The 21,088-nt window shown below is 36.3% G+C and overlaps 3 protein-coding genes and 1 long non-coding RNA gene across 12 annotated transcripts; 2 read left to right on the top strand and 2 right to left on the bottom strand.

Annotated features, from left to right (window-relative positions):
• Positions 1 to 2,073: 2,073 nt before the first annotated feature.
• LOC130745822 (glyoxylase I 4) lies at positions 2,074 to 3,595 on the bottom strand. The gene is made up of 3 exons (XM_057598210.1): positions 3,322 to 3,595; positions 3,070 to 3,175; positions 2,074 to 2,508 (listed from the first exon to the last, which is right to left on the bottom strand). The coding sequence occupies exons 1-3, from the start codon at positions 3,474 to 3,476 to the stop codon at positions 2,251 to 2,253; spliced, it is 519 nt and encodes a 172-aa protein (XP_057454193.1). The 5' UTR covers positions 3,477 to 3,595; the 3' UTR covers positions 2,074 to 2,250.
• Positions 3,596 to 8,436: 4,841 nt separating this feature from the next.
• On the bottom strand, positions 8,437 to 11,840 carry LOC130745821 (uncharacterized). Of its 8 annotated transcripts, XR_009021901.1 has the most exons (8): positions 11,533 to 11,840; positions 10,542 to 10,945; positions 10,177 to 10,238; positions 10,005 to 10,055; positions 9,727 to 9,832; positions 9,549 to 9,635; positions 9,320 to 9,414; positions 8,442 to 9,210 (listed from the first exon to the last, which is right to left on the bottom strand). It is a non-coding gene; the product is annotated as an uncharacterized LOC130745821 (long non-coding RNA). The 8 variants fall into 8 exon arrangements; XR_009021897.1 differs by having other exon boundaries at positions 8,441 to 9,210; positions 9,727 to 10,055; XR_009021898.1 differs by having other exon boundaries at positions 8,441 to 9,210; positions 9,727 to 10,055; positions 10,177 to 10,234.
• A 1,468-nt stretch (positions 11,841 to 13,308) lies between these two features.
• LOC130745819 (uncharacterized protein At2g34160-like) lies at positions 13,309 to 15,773 on the top strand. Its single transcript, XM_057598208.1, has 5 exons — positions 13,309 to 13,527; positions 13,621 to 13,669; positions 15,119 to 15,181; positions 15,290 to 15,354; positions 15,482 to 15,773. Exons 1-5 carry the CDS (start codon positions 13,411 to 13,413, stop codon positions 15,593 to 15,595), a joined length of 408 nt encoding a protein of 135 aa, XP_057454191.1. The 5' UTR covers positions 13,309 to 13,410; the 3' UTR covers positions 15,596 to 15,773.
• Positions 15,774 to 17,171: 1,398 nt separating this feature from the next.
• Positions 17,172 to 20,647, top strand: LOC130745818 (O-fucosyltransferase 13). Of its 2 annotated transcripts, none has more exons than XM_057598206.1 (6): positions 17,172 to 17,461; positions 17,647 to 17,726; positions 18,364 to 18,434; positions 18,541 to 18,629; positions 18,810 to 19,031; positions 19,637 to 20,647. In XM_057598206.1, exons 1-6 carry the CDS (start codon positions 17,334 to 17,336, stop codon positions 20,367 to 20,369), a joined length of 1,323 nt encoding a protein of 440 aa, XP_057454189.1. In that variant the 5' UTR covers positions 17,172 to 17,333; the 3' UTR covers positions 20,370 to 20,647. The 2 variants fall into 2 exon arrangements, with proteins under 2 accessions (XP_057454189.1, XP_057454190.1); XM_057598207.1 differs by having other exon boundaries at positions 17,402 to 17,461; positions 18,325 to 18,434.
• Positions 20,648 to 21,088: the final 441 nt, after the last annotated feature.

Genomic DNA, 21,088 nt, shown 5'->3' with positions numbered 1-21,088 from the left:
GCAGACCGTATGGAGCATTCACAAAATATTGCCCAGAAGGAATAGAGTTGTCGATAGAGAAAGAATATGAGAGGAGTACTATTATGGATACCACATGAATGGAGATGCTCTATCTGTTTCATTACCAGAAACTTCTTTATATTCAGCAAAGGGAATCAATAGGAATAAATGTCATCAACCGTTATAGTCAAGGCCATGAAGAGATATCAATATTATTGATTCTTTCACATTTTTTGGCTTAATAATCAATTGCTTATAAAGCAATAACTCCAAAAGGCAACGTAAACAAACAGCAGTTCCTTGTATTGGAAACGGTTTAATTTTCATAATTTTCATTAACTCTCACAACTCTTAGGGCTTTTTATATAAAGATGTAACTCGTCGTTAAAACTATCTTGTTCTTTTTGAATAAAAGAAGTTCTATAGTGAACTTCACAGTGTTGTTAAACATTTTTTTTTCTCAATTCTCAGTTATAAGGCGAGATGGTAAGAGAATACACAAGACCATTAACCAATATGCTTAGTGTTGGTGTAGATGAGTGGGTCTATAAATAGTGATGACCTGAATCGTTGCCTACTGGGATAGTGAAAGAATGAGGAAGAGGACTCAACCTCTATTACTCAAATAATTTGAACTGTTAGACTACCAAAACTTTTTTGAACAACTCGAACTTAATATTTTTAATTAAATAAACCTTTAAATATATTAATTTTAATTATTTGGATTGACCTGGCATGGGTTTGATATAGAAGGGTCAAAGACCCCTTGAGCAAGCCTATTCACATACTGTGATCTAGGCCTGTCCAACATTTTTTGGCCCGACCAAACCCGACCGGCCCGTGGCCAAAAAAAGGCTTTTCGGGCGGGACGGGTCGGTTATCGGGTCTTACAATTAAAAAAACCGGTTTTAACCGGTCTGGTTCGGTCAGGGTTCAGAACCGACCGGCCCGACCGATTAGGGATAAAAAAAAATAGTTCCTCCAGCGGCCCAGCCCATTGTGTGTGAGTGAGGGGAGGAAAAAAAAAAGGCTTCAGAAACCCTAGCCCATTACCCCACCCACTAAAATTTTTAACCCTCCCTCACCCTCCCAAACCTAGCCGTCCCAATCCCAACCTCTCTCTCTCTCTCTCTCAACCTCTCAACTCTCATTCTCTTCTTCTCTCAACCTCTGCTCTCTCTCTCAGACCCGCCGCCGCCACCACCACCACCCTTCTCCTCCTCTTCTTCTTCTCTCCAAACTCCAAACCCTAGCCGCCACCACCCTTCCTTTTCAGATCCGCCGCCACCACCCTTCTCCTCCTCTTCTTCTTCTCTCCAAACTCCAAACCCTAGCCGCCGCCACCCCTCCTTGCGTCGCCATACTCTGTGCCACCACCACCCTAGCCACTCACTCCACCACTGCATCTGCATGGCTTCTTGCCTTCTTCCTCCATGCTTCTCTAGTCCGTAATAGCTTGTTCATCTTCATTTTGCCTCAATCGATTCTGATATCGCAAGATGAAATGAACATGCTATTTCGCATGAGAAAAGCAATTGAAAACTTGTTCTTGACTATGTTGTTCTTGGTTAATTTGTTTGGTCATGGTTCTTCATCTTTCTGTTCTGAGTGTTCTCTGCAAAATCCGGTGGACCCGACCCGACCCGCCAGTTACCCGACCAAACCGAAACCGATCCAAACCGACACATCTCATGGTCGGTTACGGGCCCAATTTTATGTCATACGGGTTCGGTCGGTGGACCTTTTTGGGCCCGAAACCGACCGAACCCGACCGGTGGACAACCCTACTGTGATCCAGTGTTTTGGAGATTCGATGATTGGTCCCAGACCATTAAAAAGTGAAGAAAGTAAAAACCATTTAACTATAAGATTTGAAAAAGAAACAAAGTAAACATGATGTGACATAATCAATTATTTAATCTCAAATTTGTTGAGCTGGACCCAGCTGTGAAACCACATCATCCCACCCACTTTCATGTGTCAATGTGGATCACTTGTCCACTAACACCAGAAATTTAATTAGGAACACATCATCTCAGCAAAGCAAACACCCACTTTGAAAACAACCAAATATATAATTGCAAAAAGGCCACTCTGTTTTCATTAGGAACAAATGTTGCATTGTTTATTATCAGTTCACAGATGAAAGTAAACATAAGAAACAACATAATACTATATGCATTACAGCAGTACTAGTTCCTCTTGACACATTTAACTCTTCTCAGAAGAATACTTGAGTTCACAATTGAGTTACTGGACCATTTTGTGTATCTGCTGCTGCGGCTGATTCTGCATGGTCTGAAGGTTCAAACGAGAGCATGATCTTGCAAGTTCACCCGCTAATGGGATCACAGGGAGGCTATCACAGTTGCATATCTCAATCATAAACCCATCAGGGTCATGGAAAAACAGCTGATCCACCTGAATCCCGCCTTCCTCCACCGTCGCTCGCACGTAAGCGATCTCCATGTCCTTCAGCTTCTTCTCCACTGCCCCCATGCTCTCACACTGTAGATCAACCACAAATTTATTAATCTCATCTCTTCAATATATCATCATTGATCTCATACAAACATAATCATCCCGGACCAGAGGTTAAATTGCAATCCGCAACCGCAATTGCAGCCACACTGTAAAGGATTTCTAATTTCCAATTTTGGGAACACACTGCAACAACAATTTAAAACTCTGACGGGAACATGTACATTTACATATCATACACTAAAAAGACACGTACAAGTAAGTTCAAAACGTTTCTACGTAAGGATTTCAATGTGTTTGTCCTTTCTCAACACCCACGAAAGTGACAGAAAAATCATTCATAACAAGTGACGTATCCAAAGTACTAGGTGATAGTGGCCAACAATTTTTGCACTCAAAGCGTCACAATTTCGTCTATTTCTGAAATGTTGTCGTATTTAATTTATATACCTAGTTTTATCTCTGTATTTATCATGTTCCTTCTTCAATATCTTAATTAAGAGATTATCTTGATTAATCTATTAATGTAAAAAAAGGACCTCTTAGATCAGTCTTGTGAAAGCAATTTAATCCATATAAAAAACTGACCTGGAAAGATATGTGATTATCCTTTGGATTAATTTCCTTCTTCCTGGGCAATTTCTCAGGGTTCTCTGCTTCTAGCAAATGAATTCCAATACCGTACCCAAATAGCCTGCAAAGTTACCACATACAAAATCAAGAATTCTTATGTTATTTCAAGTCTATGAAATTAATAACCATGCCCCATCAAAATCAAAAGATCTTATATATTGGCTTGTAATGACGATGATCATATGTATGAAAGTAATTAATAATTACCATGCCCCATCAAAATCAAAAGAGCCTGGCCTCCTGATTGGGAAAAAACCAAGAACATCCTGGTAGAAAGCCATTGATTCTTCCACTGATCTGCATATGAGGGAGATATGGTTCACAGACTTGAGATGCAAAGGGTTTCCCACACTGTCCTTCATTGTTTCCAGAAAATTCTATAGAAACTTGAAAGAGAGTTTAAAACTTTGTAGAGACAATGAATGAATAAAATGAAAGTGACAACAGAAATTGTAGCTGGAAGATATGTCACGAGAGAAGCGCAAAACGATACTGCTCTATATAGAGACCGAAGGCGTCTCTATGGACCGCCACGTGTCCGTAGTGTTGTACGTGTCAGATAGATACATACGTATTTTCATGTGTCACGTCATTGCTGACTAGGATTTCATGAGTGGGATATGGGGCCTGACACGTGAGCTTGCACGTTAAGATTGGGATGCCACCTCACTTATTTTAACTTTTTTAAAAACTACCACCATAAGCATATACAATTAAAATTTAACCTTTATATCTTGAATTAATAATAAAAATAATTTATCAACATTTCATTTTTTTAAAGTTCTTCTATTATCCAAGACTGTATTTGTTTCTTTTTGTTGATTTTACATGTTGTAGGTTTGTTTATGTAAAACATCATTGTAACGCTGTAACAAACAATAATTTTATTCGAAAAAATTTCTCCCTCAAATAATATATAGGAATTGAGAAATACTTGTCGATTTAGTGTCTTATCTTATCACAGATGTATCATGTTTTATTGTTGATTAATGAAAGACTTAATTGCACTTTTGGTATGATGTTTGACCTTTGTGCAATTTAAATCCCTTTTGTTTAAAACGAGCAATTTTAGTCCACCAGAGATCGATTTGTAACAATTGGGTCCTGACGTTAGTTGTCATCCAATTTTTAACGAAATATTCTTATTTTGATTCTTTTTTACTAATTACACCACCATGTATGACACATAAGTAAATAAATAATATAAAAAGAAAATAAATAATATAAATTAACTAAAAAATGAAATTAAACACCCCACCTCAGAAAAAATCATCAACCAAACCCACAAAATTCATCATCTTTTTCTTCTTTGTTGATTCAAACCCAGGCCACCCAGAAATGAGAAAGATTCCAGGGGAAGAGGATGAAGCTAAAATCCAAACTGGTTATATTCTATTTCACCATCTTCTGAGACTGATTCTTTATTCTCCATCTTCCTCTTACAGTAGCAATTCACAATTTTTCCACTACTTTTACTTTTTTCCAACAAGCACGACCAAGAACTACATCCAATCATGGTAAACTACACGAACAAGTGAACCCACATCTAAGATTGAAAGAATATGATTCTCTAAGGTTGTGTTTGGATGGAGGAATATTTGAGGGGAATGTAATTTTAGAGGGTATTTCAAATCCCTTCAATTAAAATACCTTGTTTGGATATCTAATGTGGAGAATTCTCAAATTACTAGTAATTAAATGAGGTATTTTACTCAATAGGATTTAGGGTAATTGAAATCACCTCAAAATAGGAGGAATTTCAAATTATTCATCTCTCCCTTAACCCTATCTAAATTCAGTAAAAAAAATTAATCTCGGCTAAAAACCCTAAAATCGGCCATAAACTCGAAAGTCAACCAAAAACTCAAAAATCGGCCCAAAACCCTAAAAATTGGCCTGACACTAAAAAATCGGCCGAAAACAGAAAGATGGTCCAAAACCTTAAAAATCGATCCGACTCTCAAAATCGGCTGAAAACTCGAAAGTCAGCACAAAACCCTAAAAATTTGCCGATAACCCTAAGAATCGGCCGAAAACGTGAAAGTCGGCATGAAACTCAAAAATCGACCCAAAACCCTAAACTCGGCTGAAAACTCAAAAATCGGCCGAAAACTCAAAATTCGGCCGAAAACTCTAAAATCGGCCCAAAACCCTAAAAATCAGCAAAAAAAACTCAAAAATCAGCACAAAACCCTAAAAATCGGCCTGACACACAAAAATTGACCGAAAACCCAAAATCGGCCGATAACCCTAAGAATCGGCCGAAAACGTGAAAATTTGGCCGAAACTCAAAAATCAACCCAAAACCCTAAAATCGGCCGAAAACTCAAAAATCGGAACAAAACCCTAAATATCGGCCAAAAACCTGAAAGTTGGCCCAAAACCCTAAAAATGGGCTCGATTCTCAAAAATCGGCCGAAAACTCGAAATTCGGCACAAAACCCTAAAAATCGGCCGAAAAGCCGAAAGGTCGGATTTTAGGTTTTTCGGTCAATTTTTGAGTGTCGGGCTGATTTTTAGGGTTTTGTGCCGACTTTTGAGTTTTCGGACGATTTTTTAGAGTCGGGCAATTTTTAGGGTTTTCAGCCGATTTTTTAGTTTCCAGACGATTTTTGGGTTTTGGGGATTTTTGAGTTTCGGGTCGAATTTCACGTTTTCGGCCGATTCTTAGGGTTATCGGCCAATTTTTAGGATTATGGGCCGATTTTGGGTTTTCGGTCAATTTTTTAGGGTCGGGGAGATTTTTAGGGTTTTGTGCCGACTTTTGAGTTTTCGGCCGATTTTTTCGAGTCGGGCCGATTTTTAGGGTTTTCAGGCGGCTTTTGAGTTTTCGGCCGATATTTGAGAGTCAGGTCGATTTTTAGGGTTATGGGCCGATTTTTTAGTTTCGAGTCGACTTTCACGTTTTCGGCCTATTTTTAGGGATTTCTTGTTGTTTTAGGGTTTTGGGCCACTTTTTAGGGTTTTGTGTCGACTTTTGAGTTTTCGGCTGATTATTGAGAGTCGGGCCGATTTTTAGGGTTTTCGGCTGATTTTTAGGTTTTCGGCCGATTTTTGGGTTTTCGACCGACTTTCGGTTTTTCAGCCACTTTTTAGGCTTTTATGTCGACTTTTAAGGTTTCGGTCTATTTTTTAGAGTCAGGCTGATTTTTAGGGTTTTCGGCCGATTATATTAAGATAAAAACAATTAAATGAAGGAAATTCATTCATATTACCCAAACAAAGAATTTTACAATTGAACGAATTTCAACATTTTATCCAAACACTAAAATTTGAAATTCAAGGGAATTCAATTGAATCATTTGAATTCCCTAGCATTTAAAATCCCTTGAATTTCTACAATCCCTCATCCAAACACAACCTAAAATTGTAAGATTGCGTTGAAATTACGGCATAAGAGAGTAAACAAATCAGTGAATATTATGTTATGGAAGGAAAAAGAAGGAATCAAGATTCCAAAATCACTACTGCTACGTCTTTTACGCTTCTCCCTCACCACCAGAACTACCCCTCTATTCTTCATCAACTTCTCTAAGAATCTGAAAAACCCAGATCTGGAACCTTGAATAAATTCAGACCTGAATAATCTTCAATCTCACATTTTCACCTCGATCTCAACCACACCTTCAACCGCGAAACCCAATTGTTTCAAATAGGTATTCAAAAGGGTATTGTTGTTTTGGTTGGACTTTGATTTATGGGGGCTGAATTTGATGTTAAATCTAAGTTTAAAGATGGGTGTGTGAGATGGATTGAGTTTCTATTTTGTTCTGTGGTCTGAGGGATAGGAAAGTTGCAAGTGGTTGAGGTAGGGGTGTACAAGGGACGGGTTGGGACGAGTTTTGGTTAACCCTAACCCGGCCCTAAATGTTGATCGGGCCAATTTATAGACTCTAACCCGTCCCTAGACCCGAAGCAACCCGACATTATGCGGGTCCAATTTAGGACGGGTCTATGTAGGACGAGACCGGGTTGGCCCGAGGGACAATAAGTTTAAGACTATTTGATACTAATTGTAAAATTTAAAGATAATAACATACTAAAAGAGTTATAAGTTGAAACTATTTTTTATAAGAAATAACTTGAAATGATCCAATTCTTTCATAATCTATTGCACTTGAGATGTTTACATTTTGTTTGATTATTTCTTCACTTGTCTCACATATGCATAATACACACATATGATTTTCTCTTGTTAGAGCATGAAAGTGTCCATAATTTGACCAACGTTTATTTAATTCATAAGGTAGATGTTAAACATTTTAATCTCATCTACATGGTAAGATAAATTTGAGCACCATGTATCACATTTTAATCATTATAACAAATTAAAATTTTATAAAATATATATGTAGGACGGGCCGGGTGACCCGAGTGTCAACCCGAACCTGACCCTACCCGAAGTCGGGTAACTCGAAGATCAACCCGAACTCGGTCTGTTTTAATGATCGGGTCGGGTTCAACCCGGTCCTAAAGGCTTGGGCCGGGACTGGTTGGCGGGTAGGGCCGGGTCTTGTACACCCCTAGGTTGAGGGGTTGTCCACGGTGGAGGAAGGGAGAGGATGGAGGAGTGTTCAAAGGTTGAGTTTCTCTGCTGTTTGGCTATGGAGGTGGGTGAGAGAGGAAGAGAGAGTGAGGGGGGCTAAAAGATGAAGGTAAAGATGAAGATGCTGGAGACGATGGATGGAAGGGGAGGGATGGTTTTTCGTTTTGGGTACAAAGGGGGAGGCGATGGTAGCATTAGTTTTTTGTTTTACACATGGTTTTTTAATTTAATTAACTGTTTATTGTATTTGTTTATTTATTTTTAGGATTAAAGTTCAGTAAATTATGATTTTTTTATTTTTTAGAATTTTAATTAATTTTATTTTTTATTACGTCGAGTCCTAGTGGGCATCTAAGTGGTAAAATGTGTCAGGCCATGTCATTAATGAGTGCCACGTGTGTAAATTCCGTTTAAAATTGGATGGCAATTAACGGTAGGACCCAATTGTCACAAATCGATCTCTGATGAACCAAAATCGCTCGTTTTAAACAAAGGGGATTCAAATTGCACAAAGGCTAAACATTAGGGACCAAAAGTGTAATTAAGCCTTAATGAAACCATATTTTGCTAGTAAAATATAAATTAACTTTATATTTGATTGCCTTCACAGTGTACAATTGGAACAAAACAAAAGTTTCAAAAATTATATACACCCTCCGGTCACATATATAAGCAAAAAATACTTTTTAGGTTCATTCATTTAATGAATGTATTTAGTCATTATTAATGGTTAGATACATTCATTAAATAAATGAACCTAAAATGTCTTTTTTGCTTATATATGTGACCGGAGGGTGTATATATGAATAAATAATAACGACAATCATATGCTTATTACCTACTACAAAAAACTTGACATATAGTGACGGCAGCTTACCGTTGGTAAAGGATAAAAAACCGTAGGTATAGCCCGAAAAACTTATACCGACGGACAAAATTTTCGTGGTTTTTAATTCGCTATACCCACGGTTTTCTATCTGTCGGTATAGTGTACAGTGACGGACATACGTCCGTAAGAATAACACTTTAAGATTTACCTACGAATTCTCTTCCGTCGGTATAGGTAAAAAATCACTAAAAAAAAAGTAGTATTTAGCGGCGGTTCAAACCACTGCAATATTGGAGAATGTAAGAAAATGATATGGCAGGCACAGCCGTCAGTGACTACTTTATAAGTTCAAGATGAAGCCATTAAACCTAGAACGCTAACTTGGAATCATCATCCTAAACATTATACATCCATAATCACAAAAATGATATAGAATAGGATTAAAATGCTTCCCTTAAGCCATGAATCAAAGAATAATCTAAGCATGTATATCAACAAAAATGCTGACAAAAAGTTACAAAATAATCTCTTACTAATACACTTGTTAAATCATGAGAAAGTAGGGTCCAATCTAACTTAAGAAGCAATTAAACAAATATGAAATTCAGAAAAACCTTAACTAAACATTGAACTATATTGTCAATTCTAAACATCAAAGAAGAGAAGTGATTTATGTGCTCACCAGCTACATGAGAGAAGTAAATGCCTCCTTCAGAAGCAACTGTAATTAAAACAAGTATTCTGTATTAGTGCAAAAATTAATCACATGAAGTCAAAAATTAAAAGAGAGACAAATAAATCCACAATCACATGAAAACAAAATGCAGTACCTCATCCAAAGCCACAATAGTTGCAAGGACATAGTCAAGTTGGCAAGCTCTGTGATTTGAAACAAAGATTCCAGCAGCTCCAGCTTGTATCTTAGCTACATTATTAGCATAAGATATTGGATTACATGCAAGATTAAGAAAATGGTCCTAATAAAGACAAAAGGACAGGCAACATCAGAGTAAATCTGTTTGATACGCTTACTGTCTTCAGCAGTAAGTACTCCCTCACCTTGCATACACAGAATACCGGTCATTGAGCTCAGGAAATTCTAATCTCCCTGGCAGCCTTCCTTTGAGCCTTTGCACTAATGCTAGTCTATACAATGAACAAGAAATAGTTCGTAAGATCCCACAATTAAAAATACTTATAACATGTTTGGTACGGAGGAAACAAAAGGAGAACTTACCAAGTCTTCTGCCAAAAAATGAAAGTAGCTAATAATTGTGCTTCCATGTTCATACCTGGGGCCCTTGTAAAAGATATATTCCTTCCTAAACAAAATACACGGGAGCCTACAGCAAAATTTCTTCCTCAATACACAAATAAATAGCAGTGGTATTAAAGAAACGATTGAGGAAACATAACATTAATCTCAACGAATCTAGTGTAAATGCCCCAGATAGACTTTACCCAGTCTTCTGCCAAAAATGAAAGTAGCTAATAATTGTGCTTTCATGTTCATACCTGAGGCCCTTGTTAAAGATATATTCCTTCCTAAACAAAATACACGGGAGCCTGCAACAAAAATTTCTTCCTCAATACACAAATAAATAGCAGTGGTACTAAAGAAACGATTGAGGAAACATAACATTAATCTCAAAGAATCTAGTGTAAATGTCCCAGATAGACTTAACACCTTGTGACTTGTGAGTTGATAAACTTTCAATTAGAGAATGAGTGTTCAACTGATTACCCTGTCTAGCACCAAAAACTACACTTATCAAATTTATGCCATATATAAAATTATAAAGCACGAAGCACATACATGATTTATTTCTTTAATAATAAAAAAACCCCATTTTGTATCATACAGAAATTAGCAAATAACACCATCATTTTATAGTCATACTTGGAAGTTCTGCAATTTGGCTCATTGATGTGAAGGATGAAGCTACTTCATTGATGTGAAGGATGAATCTCAAGTTTTAACATGGGTTTTATTTATCAGTTCTAAAGTTACCAAGGAACATAGACATAAAACAAATAGCTAGTACGTCATACCTCATTGAGGACCATCCCAGTAAAAGGTCCATTTGTGCAGGAAGGAATGCCATGATTCTTTTCCTAACCAATATGCCATGATCATTACCAAACAGTTGCAGCATCATTTACAATTTTTTTTTTGACATGCCAATGAATTGAATAAATAGGAATACAAGGGGTATTCCAACCCATGGTACAGCAGATAAACAGAAAATGAGACAGTTAATAAGCTAAACAAACAGCTCCTAATCTAAATATCCTAAGAGCCAGCGAGGCACCAAACAACAAAGAAAACAAGTTGTTGCAGAAGCAAACAGCAACAATGAGGCCTTGGGGAATCACTCCACTGAAATGTCAACGTCCCCTTATTGTATCAGAATGCTCTGTCTCCACTCCTTTCTTATCTATGCCAAGCACAGAACCTGTCCAATTCAAAAGACAGCAACAATTTACCCACATGGTTGATGCATTAACAGAAATTGGGTCCAAAAACCTTCAGCCAATTCAAATTGAATCCAAACAAACTAGGGGATTTGATGTCCATTCAATTAAGGAGTAGCTGAACCCTTTTACATAAAGACCTTTGCTCACTAAAGTTATCAAAACTTGAGCTACAAAATCCTAAATGACATGATACCAAAGGCAAAATTTCGCTGAAATTCAAAGCTTCATTTCATATGAGTACAACTTTTACAAATTACATCATTTTCACTCCGAACAGGAAGGAAACAACAGTTCGAAAACTGCAGGTTCAACCCAATGGTTTCCCAAGTCTTTGATTGATCAAATTAATAGTATTAGACATACATAGATACTACCCAAATACACCCATAAGATTAATCCAAGTCAACATAAATCAATTTTTAAACCCTACGTCAATGAGGTAAATTAAGAAATAACTAGCATCACCAATTTGGGGTTTTGAATAAAAAAAACTATAAGCAAGTAAAAGAAGTGAATAGAAATAGGTGAAAGGATTTGAGAACAAGAACAAGAAATGAACATAAACCTATGCATCGAGAAGAAAGGGCACGAGGTGATTGAATTGCAGACTCCAAGTGAAAGTGCACGAGAAACGCTTGCGTCGAGACCTCTAGGAAGCAGAACCTCTGCAGCTTTGCGATGGAGGACGGCACAATGGAAGACAGTGCGAAAAACAAAGAGGGAGGGTTTTGGCGAAAACTGAAGCGCGAAGAGGGAATGAAGATAAGCGCGATAAGTGTTTTCCATTTTTTGTTTTTACTTACCTAAGTCTTAACTCTTATCAGTTCATAGTTTGTTTTTCCTAAAACATATAGTGACAAAATCATTTATTCGTCGGTCAGTAATTAATGTCTTTACCCACACTTTTAAGTATCTGTTGCTATACATAACAAAAACAATAATGTCAATCACAATCATACCTAACATTTAAAACTAATTATATAATCTCGTATTAGTATGGATGGATCATGAAGTGCAAGTAGAGTAGACAATCACGAATACTCACCATCCATGGTTATCTCTGTTAGCTTTACTTAATGCGCAGACCAAGATAAAAGACCACCACTTTTCATTATTTTCCTTGTTTATTCTTTATGTTTCTTATGTTACAAAAATTTAGCTCAACTCAATCAGTTCAACAGGTGAATTGACCAGGTTATAATCTATGTGATATAATAACAGATTAATTATACACGAAAGTGGGTGATAACTGACTCAATTCGGCCATGTTTGGACTTGGGTCATGATGAACCAATACTATAAATTTTTAATTTAAAAAATCTAAATTCCAAATACTAGTCTTAAGGAGAATTTTTTTTTGCAAGATTAAAGTTGCATTCAGGTATTTTTTCAATGAAGAAAAAAAAGTTGCATTCAATACAGGTGCACTTGGACCATATTTATAAAGAGTCCAATTCGGTTGTTGACTCATTTCCCAAGAACGGAATGGATCTTTCCATATGCATGAGAATTTATGATTGTATCCCTATCCCTTCCTTTCATGTAATAATAGTTTTGGGCTTTTAGCCCCTTCGATTTTCAAAAGAAAAAGGAGACAATAAAAAAAACCTTAACTGCATTTTTGGTTATTTTATCAATAATTTTTTTATGATATACTTTTTATTGAAATTTCAACTCGGGTATGAATGTATGATTGAAGCCAAATGTCCTTTTGAGTGTACAATATTTAAGAATTGAACTTTCAACTGAGAGATTTAAACAATCATTTTTAATCGTTGTAACTATCTTTCTATTGTAGGCATTTCGACTTTCCTTCAATTTAATAAACATTAATAACCCCTAAAAAAACATTAATAAAATTAGAAGCATTTTGAAGTATGTGAGCTTAGAGTTTCGGTTTTGTGTTGGTCCCAACCAATAACTTATTGGTTGGATGAAAATTTCCACACTAATAAATCACTCAAAAAAATAAAAACTCAAAAAAACCAACAACTCACTGTTTTAACTTTTAATTTTAAGTGAGGATAAATAAGATTTGTTTTATTGGTGTAGTGTATTGATAAATTTTGCCTGAAATAAAGTTTGAAATAATTTAATTTATTTTAATTGATTTAATCTACTTATATTTTGAGTAAAAAAAAGTAAAAGGAAGAAAGCGATTAAGTAATTTAAATTTGTAATAATAAAAAATTGAGATATTTAATTCACCCTTTTTAGACAAATATTAAATTTACCCTTAAATGCACTTAACTTTGTTTTTTGGTGAAGCAAATAATACTATGCCCTTAGACCTTAGTTTTTTTATTTTATTTTTAAAATAGTACTGTACTAATTAAGGACCAGTATAAATAAGCCCTAATTCCCTTCGTTTATTTCCCGCAAAGAATTGGATTTTGGGAAACACTCTTCATTCATCCATTAGGGTTTGTTCGCACACACAGCGATGGAAGCAATCACGGAGGCAGTGAACAACATCGACATCTCCGATTCTTACAAGAAGAATCGCATTCAGGTTTCCAACACCAAGAAGCCCCTCTTCTTCTACGTCAATCTCGCCAAGGTAATTTTCATACATGATTTTCATCTCGATTTTCAATTTCAATTTTCTTCTCGTCAGTGTCATGTTTAATTTGATCACTGTTTGCATTTGCAGAGGTACATGCAACAGCACAATGATGTTGAGCTCTCAGCACTTGGAATGGGTATTCAATCTTATTTTTGTCCGTTTTTTAATGTGAAATCTTCCTGTTAATGGGTTTGATTTGAACACTTTTAATACATGATATCACTATGACTGTGTCAGATTAGGCTTGTAACAAGTGTAAATGTTACATTTCGGAGCATGTAATTGTATAGGCATTCTTAGGTTGAACATGTGGTTAAAGTGCTGTTTTAGCCTCTAGGTTTGTTTCTTTAGTTGCGTTGCGTCGCGTCTGTGACTTTCATTATATTTGGATGTGTGTTTGGCACATACACTCCAAAGCACGTTTGCGGAGAAGCTTCATAGTGTTGCTTCTGTGTTAACGTGATTTTGAGGAACATGCACTCTGTCTTTCTCTAATTGGGCAGAGTGAGAATAGGAATACTCTTGTTGTCTAAGCCTGCTAGTGTTAGGATCTGATGTCATTCTCAAGGAGTTTTACTCTGCTAGTGCTAAACTGCTAATGGCATCATATGTAAAGAGAAGTTGAGATTTGAGGATGAGTTACATAGCTTATGCATTGAAAAAAACGGCTTTTTTTTGTTTGAAAAAGCAGTTCCAAAGGGCCCTTCTGTTTATATTTATCCCTTGAGATAGTAGAATGACATTCAAAACTAAAATGAGGAGACTCAGAACATTTCATGACAGACTTGTGAAGGAGACTTTAAAGTAACTTGTTGACTTGGCTGTATGCTATTTTTATGTTTGTATTGGAAATGAGACTGTAATTAGACAAGAGAAAATGCAAAGAATGAGAGTTGGTTGTGAGCCTTGAGTCTTGACATTGTCAATTTGTCTGAAGCATTACCTATTTCTTTCTTCTTTAACTTGGAATATACAAACCCCAAATATTGGGTTTGGAGCAAAGAAGGGTTGTTTTAACTTTTAAGTATGCTGTAGCCCTATAACCTTTTATGCTCAGTTTCAAAGTTTGTGCTTATAATGCCGGATGTAGATGTGTCCTCCATGCCTGTTTCAAACCTGAAGGTTGCATAAATTTGCTGCCGCATAACATCTTTGAGCTAGCAACCAGTCAGCCACAACATATACTTGGAAAATCTGCTTTTAGAGTTAGGATGAATTGTGTTGGCTATTTGTTGAACCCCACGTATCCTGGAAACACTTTACTTAAGAGATACATGTCTCTGTCTACTGACTTGACTACATTGAAGTTCTGCTCCGAAAGTGCCCTTCTGTTTTAAACTCCTATTTATAGTCTTAATCTAGGACTAGGATTTAAGAGCGTGTGTGTGTGTGTGTGTGTATTTTAAACTAAAATGAGGAACACTCAAGACTAAGGGTTCTATCTTTTTTTACTTTTCTCTCATGAAAACTTAAAACTATTTTTTTACTTCATGATTTGTATATTGTGCCCCTTTCTAGTACTACTATCTTTTCCTTGGTTATATTTTTCCTATTTCTGATTTCTTGTGTTATTTTGTTGTCACAGCTATTGCCACTGTGGTTACTGTTGCTGAAATTCTGAAAAACAATGGGCTTGCTGTTGAAAAGAGTGAGATACTATGTCCTCTTTTTGTTGGAAAATGTTTCCCTTTCTCCTCTCTCTTTCTGGTACTCAAATGATTATACAAATAATTTGATTCCTGGAATCTTTATACAGAAATCACAACTTCAACTGTTGAGATAAAGGATGATTCTAGAATTAGACCTGTCCAAAAGGCCAAGGTAAGAGTGGAAACACAATCCTTGCTGACTCTAGAATATGTTTTGTCTGAATCCTTCCAATCTATGACTATGGATTCTGCTTTATGACTTTCTTTTTAAGTTCTACACATGATGAATTGTGTTTTAGATTGAAATATTGCTTGGGAAGACCGCAAACTTTGATGAGTTGATGGCTGCTGCTGCGGCTACAGCTGCTGCTGAAGATGGTGAAAATGGAGATGTTGAAGAGGACACTGCTTGAAGTTCATGAGTATCACACATGGATCGGATGAAAATATGTACTCTTTAACGACTTTGCGGTTGCGCGTGTGTTATCTGTAGTTAGCAGACAAGCATAGAATTCATTATAGACTGAGACTCGATGTTGAACTACTTATTTGCTTCATTTCTTCAACTTATAAATAGAGGCTTTTTGTGTCTTCACTGTTGTTGGGTTCTCTTCATCGTTATACTAAAGAGAAGATGCATTTTCAGTTTTCACATTTCATTACAGATATCCATGGTTTTACAATTGCTGATTACTAACATTGCTAATTGGATAGGGTTGCCAGGTAAGTAACTTAATTGTAAGTGTTCGGTTCTGTGAAATTTCCTTTTCATTAGCACAATATGAATCTTACCTATAAGAATAAATGAGAAAGGGACTTTTTTTTTTCGAAAAGAGAAAGGGACTCTATTCATTCACATTTTACTTTCTCTTCCATTATATTCTCACTCATTTTTTATCTTGCTCTTTTTTCCTATGACTATCATATCTTCCATTCATCTCTTTCTATTTCTATATCTTGCTGGGTGTATGTGTAGCTCGGGTGTCAACCAATACCACAGGTGCCTAGGATTTTCACAGAGCCAACCATTACCATCTGAGGGTGGGAGCAGCCAGTACAAATATCTCATATATTTATGAATTTTCATCCTTTAGGAAGGATAACAATCATTGGATTATAAAAAAAGGCATCAACAAAAGTACAAAATCTACATATTTCTTGTAAAATTAATATTCAATGCTACGCAACAAGAATGGTCCGAAGTTTAACTCTCTTTTTTTCTTTCCTGAAACTACAAAATTATTACTGAACTAAAATGCAAAGGAACTCCTTGCCTGAAATGGTCATAAAATAAATCATTTGCCCATGGGGATTTAACTCACTTTAGATTTGCAAAAAAGTAAATTGCTCCGGCCTGTATATTTTTGTAGTGAGCCAAAGAATAGCCCACCCACCGTCTTAACCCATTTTAGGTTGGTCAGTTAACCTGGTTGATTCACATATATTAAAAATATTGAAAATTCATAAAAATCTAAAATACAAAGATCATTGAGTGTTATGATTTCTAATAGAGACGGTTGAGAAATCAAGTGGGAGTTTATCGTCTCACATTGGTTAAGAATGAATGATGTAAAAACTTTATGAGAGATGTGATTCATAAACTCAATGTTAGGTAAGATGTTATGTTTAAATCTCATTAACACGGTGAAGCTAACAGGGAGGGAATGAGGATTGTCATGATGATTGTGGTGGTAGAGAAGGTCAGAGACAAAGAGGAGGGGAAGGAAGACGACGAGGAGATCATATAACATAATGCACCAGAGAAGGTGTTGGTTTTGTTATTCGCCTTTAAGAAGATGAAATAATTTATTTCTTAGTAATAGTTAAAACTGAAAAAGTTTTTAAACAATTATTTTTTCATTCAATTGTTATTTTTGTGTAATTTTGTTGGTGTAGATTTTTTCCTTCAAATCTAGGACAATTCACCAAAAAAATAAACAAATATTTTCTAGCTGGAAAAGAGTTGCATCTCATTTGAAAAGCAAAAATAGGAATGAATAATTAATTGCAGAATCCTTTCAAAAAAAAAAAAAAAAAACAATTGCAGAACCAAAACATTGAATACACCTAGCAAATTTGCACTGGTTCCATCTTCATCGCAATCACAGAGAGAGAGAGAGATCATCTTCAACAACGAATCTGTGAAATCAAATGGTCGTTTTCTCTGTGAAACCCTTTTTCAGCATTCTCGTCGTCTCGCTCTCTCTCCTCTTCCTTCTCGCATTTCTATCGCCTCCTTCCCCTTTCTCCCTGAATCAGATTTCTCGGGAACCCTCACTGTAAGTTCACAATTTCACTTTCCTCCCTTCTCTTTTGGGTTTTCTCTGCCATAAAGTTTTGAACTTGGCAAATGGGCATTTTCAATATAGAACTTAGCATCTTGGGCAGTAACATTCTGTTTTTTTGTTTTTTTTTTGTTTTTTCTGGTTTCTGATCTTGTGATCTATGAATTGTTGGTGTGCAGAGGAGAGGTGGATATATGGAGTGTTCGGAGACTCATGGAATGGAGACCTTGCAATTGGTGGCTACAAGGGCCTCAAACAGGTATTTTTTGTTGCTTAATCCAATGATACTTATTTCCACTAAATTTCAGCTTTGAAGGTTAAATTTTGTCATTTTGAATGTAATTTGCTATTTTTGGATTCATAAAATAGCATAGGAGTCTCATAGGGAGCATAACTTCAATTTGTTGATAGTTTTTTTTATAGGCAAATGTTAGTTGTTAGTAATGTCAGTAAATTAGTCCCTCCTCAGGGTTCGAACCATGTACCCTTCATCTATCATTCCCCCCAACCCAACCCTTATGTCCCTAACTCTTAGTCACTTACCACTTGAGCTAACCCTCGGGGACAATTTGTTGATAGTAGTTTAACTTTTGGAAAATACTTGAAATAGTAGTTTAACTTAGACAATTTGTTGATAGTAGTTTAACTTTTAGAAAATACTTGAAATGGAAGTAATTGGAACGTTAGGCAAAGGTTTGGTGTTTCATTGATAATTGAACTTGGAAATGCAACTCGTGAATTCAAAATTTTGCTAATAAAATTTGCAATGGATAGGATCAAGTTGGTTGAGGCCTAGGGTGAGGGTTGCTCATTGGCTTTTTATTTTCTGAATCTACCTTAACTGGCTTTCATTGCAGACAACTGCTTTCCTTGTTTTTATTCTTGAAATGGTGCAGCTCTTCCATTAGAGACCAATGGATATATCAGAGTGGATTGCTACGGGGGACTCAACCAGATGCGAAGAGATGTGAGTGCTTGAAGAAAACTCTTGAATTTCAACTCCAGGTCCTTAGAACATGTTTAGTGATCTTTCTTCTTCCTTTTTATTGAGATGAAATCTACAATGACTGCAGTTTTGTGATGGTGTGGGCATTGCTCGTCTGTTAAATGCAACTCTTGTCCTGCCGAAGTTTGAAGTAGCTTCATATTGGAATGAAACAAGGTAATTCATCTTTCCATTTCTATTGCATTGTTTTTAATTTGCATTTTCAGACTGGAAATTATAATTATAGATTGGTTAGTAAATTGGGTTGTCCTGTCATCTAATGCATGCTATTCTAACTTTCATGGTTCTGTTTATCTTAATCTTGCTGAAAAAACTTTTGAATATTGGCTATTTCAGTGGTTTTGCGGATGTATATGATGTAGACTACTTCATTCAGCAGATGAATGGCTTTGTCAAAGTCATAAAAGAGTTGCCCCCTGAGATTGCATCAAAAGAACCCGTTCAAGTGGACTGTAGCAAACGGAAAGGTCAATTTGATTATGTAGAAAGCGTTCTTCCATCTCTGTTGAAACACAAATACATTTCCATCACACCAGCAATGTCCCAAAGAAGGGACAGGTATGCTAAGCATCTCACTTCTGTCTACTACTTTGTGATAACTCATAACTCTCTCATTTTTAGTTCTAAGACCAGAATTTAATTGCTCTTAAAACATAAACACTTTGGATATTGTTGGTTCAATAATTTCTTGCTGAATGAGCTTTTGCTTCCATACTTTCCTTTTTTTTTTCTCTTTCCTGTATTTTGATTGGAGAATGTCACTTTAATTTGCCAGTGCACATATGATGGCTATATTCTCAACATTTCATTGCGCGCTTATTTCTGACAGCCTTTGTCATCATCCATTATCATTTCGTCAACCATAATATGTAGTATCTATTATTGCTATGAGCTTGTCCAAAAAGTTTCCTCTGCTGCTCATATATGATGTTTCCTGTTTAATACTTTCAAGAATAATTCAGTTGTAACATTTGATGTCTCATACAACAAATGACTGTGCAAGCAACTTCTGTCCTCATGAAGCCAAATCACTTAAATTAAATAACAAAATGAATGTTATTCAACATCCAGAAAGAATAAACAGTTGTGAAGAATTCCCCCTTCTTCCATCCTCCCTCCTTCATTAAGAATTGTAATTGAATTTATTTCTCCTACCTTTGCAGATACCCTTTGTATGCAAAAGCTTCTCTCTGTCAAGCTTGTTACAAGGCATTACGTCTCACCAGAGTGTTGGAAATGAAAGCCTCTAAGCTTCTAGATGCAATACCTAAACCCTTTTTGTCGCTTCATCTTCGTTTTGAGCCTGACATGGTTGCATACAGCCAGTGCCAATACCCAGGCCTTTCGCCTGCTTCCATCAAAGCCATAGAAGCAGCACAAGTGGACAGAAAACCATGGACTGGTGACTTAGCCCGCATATGGAGACAGCGGGGGAAATGTCCCCTTACACCTAATGAGACAGCTTTAATACTTCAAGCTCTTTCCATCTCACCAACCACAAATATATACTTGGCTGCTGGAGATGGTTTGATGGAAATTGAAGGGTTAACAGATACTTACACGAAAATATATACCAAGTCTAGTCTTCTCAGTGGGGAAGACTTCACTAGCATGCATGGCAATACAAAAGCTGCTTTGGATTATTATATATCTATTAATAGTGATTCCTACATAGCTACATATTTTGGAAACATGGACAAGATGGTTGCAGCAATGAGAGCTTTCAAAGGGTTGTACAAAACTATGTTTTTGAGTAGAAAAGGCTTTGCAGAATTAACTTCACGGGGTCTCAGGGGGAAGGAATTGATGCAAGCCCTATGGAAGGTTCACAGAGATGAGTTTGTCATGGGAAGAGGCTCTGCTCTGCCCGAGTGTTTTTGCGAATTCAAGTTGTGATTTTGAATCTAAGATTCACCACTTTTTACTGCTTCTTATTGATTTAATTTTTATGGCATGTAAAGTGCTAGTGTATCACTTATCTAGAAGGCTTTCCTTAGCTACTGTCAGCTTGTTTATTCTTTTGTATTGATGTAACGGTTTGTTTATTTGATCCTATATCTAATGAATGTTGGCATACATTTAGTGTATGGACAAGAATGGTCTTACAAATAGAAATACCCCTTGTTATTAACCAAGTTTTGACCGACATAAAAGAATTTACTTAGTTTTTTATACTTTGTTCGAGTGAAGCAGTTAGGAGTGTAAGATCAAGTTTTGATCGAGTAGTACAACTCTATGTTTTGATGATTACAAGTTAACCTTTTGATATGAACAATTGTGGTACTCTAACGTGTTTTTCTGAGTGTGCTATTTACAGGCTCTGACCTCAACTCAATCTCACACAAATCAGAAGCACTGTGTATAAAGAGTAACCCAAGCAACGCTTTCGCATTCACCATGTTCAGTATGAACAGTGGAAAAGCTTCAGAAGTTCTGAAGCTATACAAACTCTGATGTGGACTCAGTCGCTAGAAGCTCTGAAGATCCAGAAGTTCTGATAACCAAGAAACACTGAAGGTTCAGATGTTCTGATGGTGTAGAAGACTCTGAAGATCCAGAAGCTGATTAGTGGAAACTCTGAAGTCCAGAAGCAAGAAACTCTGAAGGCCATGTTC

This window comes from Lotus japonicus, chromosome 3 (genome assembly GCF_012489685.1).
Source record: "Lotus japonicus ecotype B-129 chromosome 3, LjGifu_v1.2".
Lineage (NCBI taxonomy): Eukaryota > Viridiplantae > Streptophyta > Magnoliopsida > Fabales > Fabaceae > Lotus > Lotus japonicus.
The sequence above is the reverse complement of the archived record's forward strand: the minus strand, read 5'-3'. Positions and strand labels throughout refer to the sequence as shown.

What these genes read in the sequence shown, in the direction of transcription:
- LOC130745822 (XM_057598210.1), bottom strand. Translation starts at nt 3,476, where the DNA reads ATGAAGGACAGTGTGGGAAACCCTTTGCATCTCAAGTCTGTGAACCAT. An exon ending in TTTGATTTTGATGGGGCATG is followed by an intron (nt 3,176 to 3,321) that starts GTAATTATTAAT and finishes GTAACTTTGCAG; the next exon opens with GCTATTTGGGTACGGTATTG. An exon ending in ATAATCACATATCTTTCCAG is followed by an intron (nt 2,509 to 3,069) that starts GTCAGTTTTTTA and finishes GTTGATCTACAG; the next exon opens with TGTGAGAGCATGGGGGCAGT.
- LOC130745818 (XM_057598206.1), top strand. Translation starts at nt 17,334, where the DNA reads ATGGTCGTTTTCTCTGTGAAACCCTTTTTCAGCATTCTCGTCGTCTCG. An exon ending in ATTTCTCGGGAACCCTCACT is followed by an intron (nt 17,462 to 17,646) that starts GTAAGTTCACAA and finishes GTTGGTGTGCAG; the next exon opens with AGGAGAGGTGGATATATGGA. An exon ending in TCAACCAGATGCGAAGAGAT is followed by an intron (nt 18,435 to 18,540) that starts GTGAGTGCTTGA and finishes CAATGACTGCAG; the next exon opens with TTTTGTGATGGTGTGGGCAT.
- LOC130745819 (XM_057598208.1), top strand. Translation starts at nt 13,411, where the DNA reads ATGGAAGCAATCACGGAGGCAGTGAACAACATCGACATCTCCGATTCT. An exon ending in TGGGCTTGCTGTTGAAAAGA is followed by an intron (nt 15,182 to 15,289) that starts GTGAGATACTAT and finishes ATCTTTATACAG; the next exon opens with AAATCACAACTTCAACTGTT. An exon ending in GACCTGTCCAAAAGGCCAAG is followed by an intron (nt 15,355 to 15,481) that starts GTAAGAGTGGAA and finishes ATTGTGTTTTAG; the next exon opens with ATTGAAATATTGCTTGGGAA.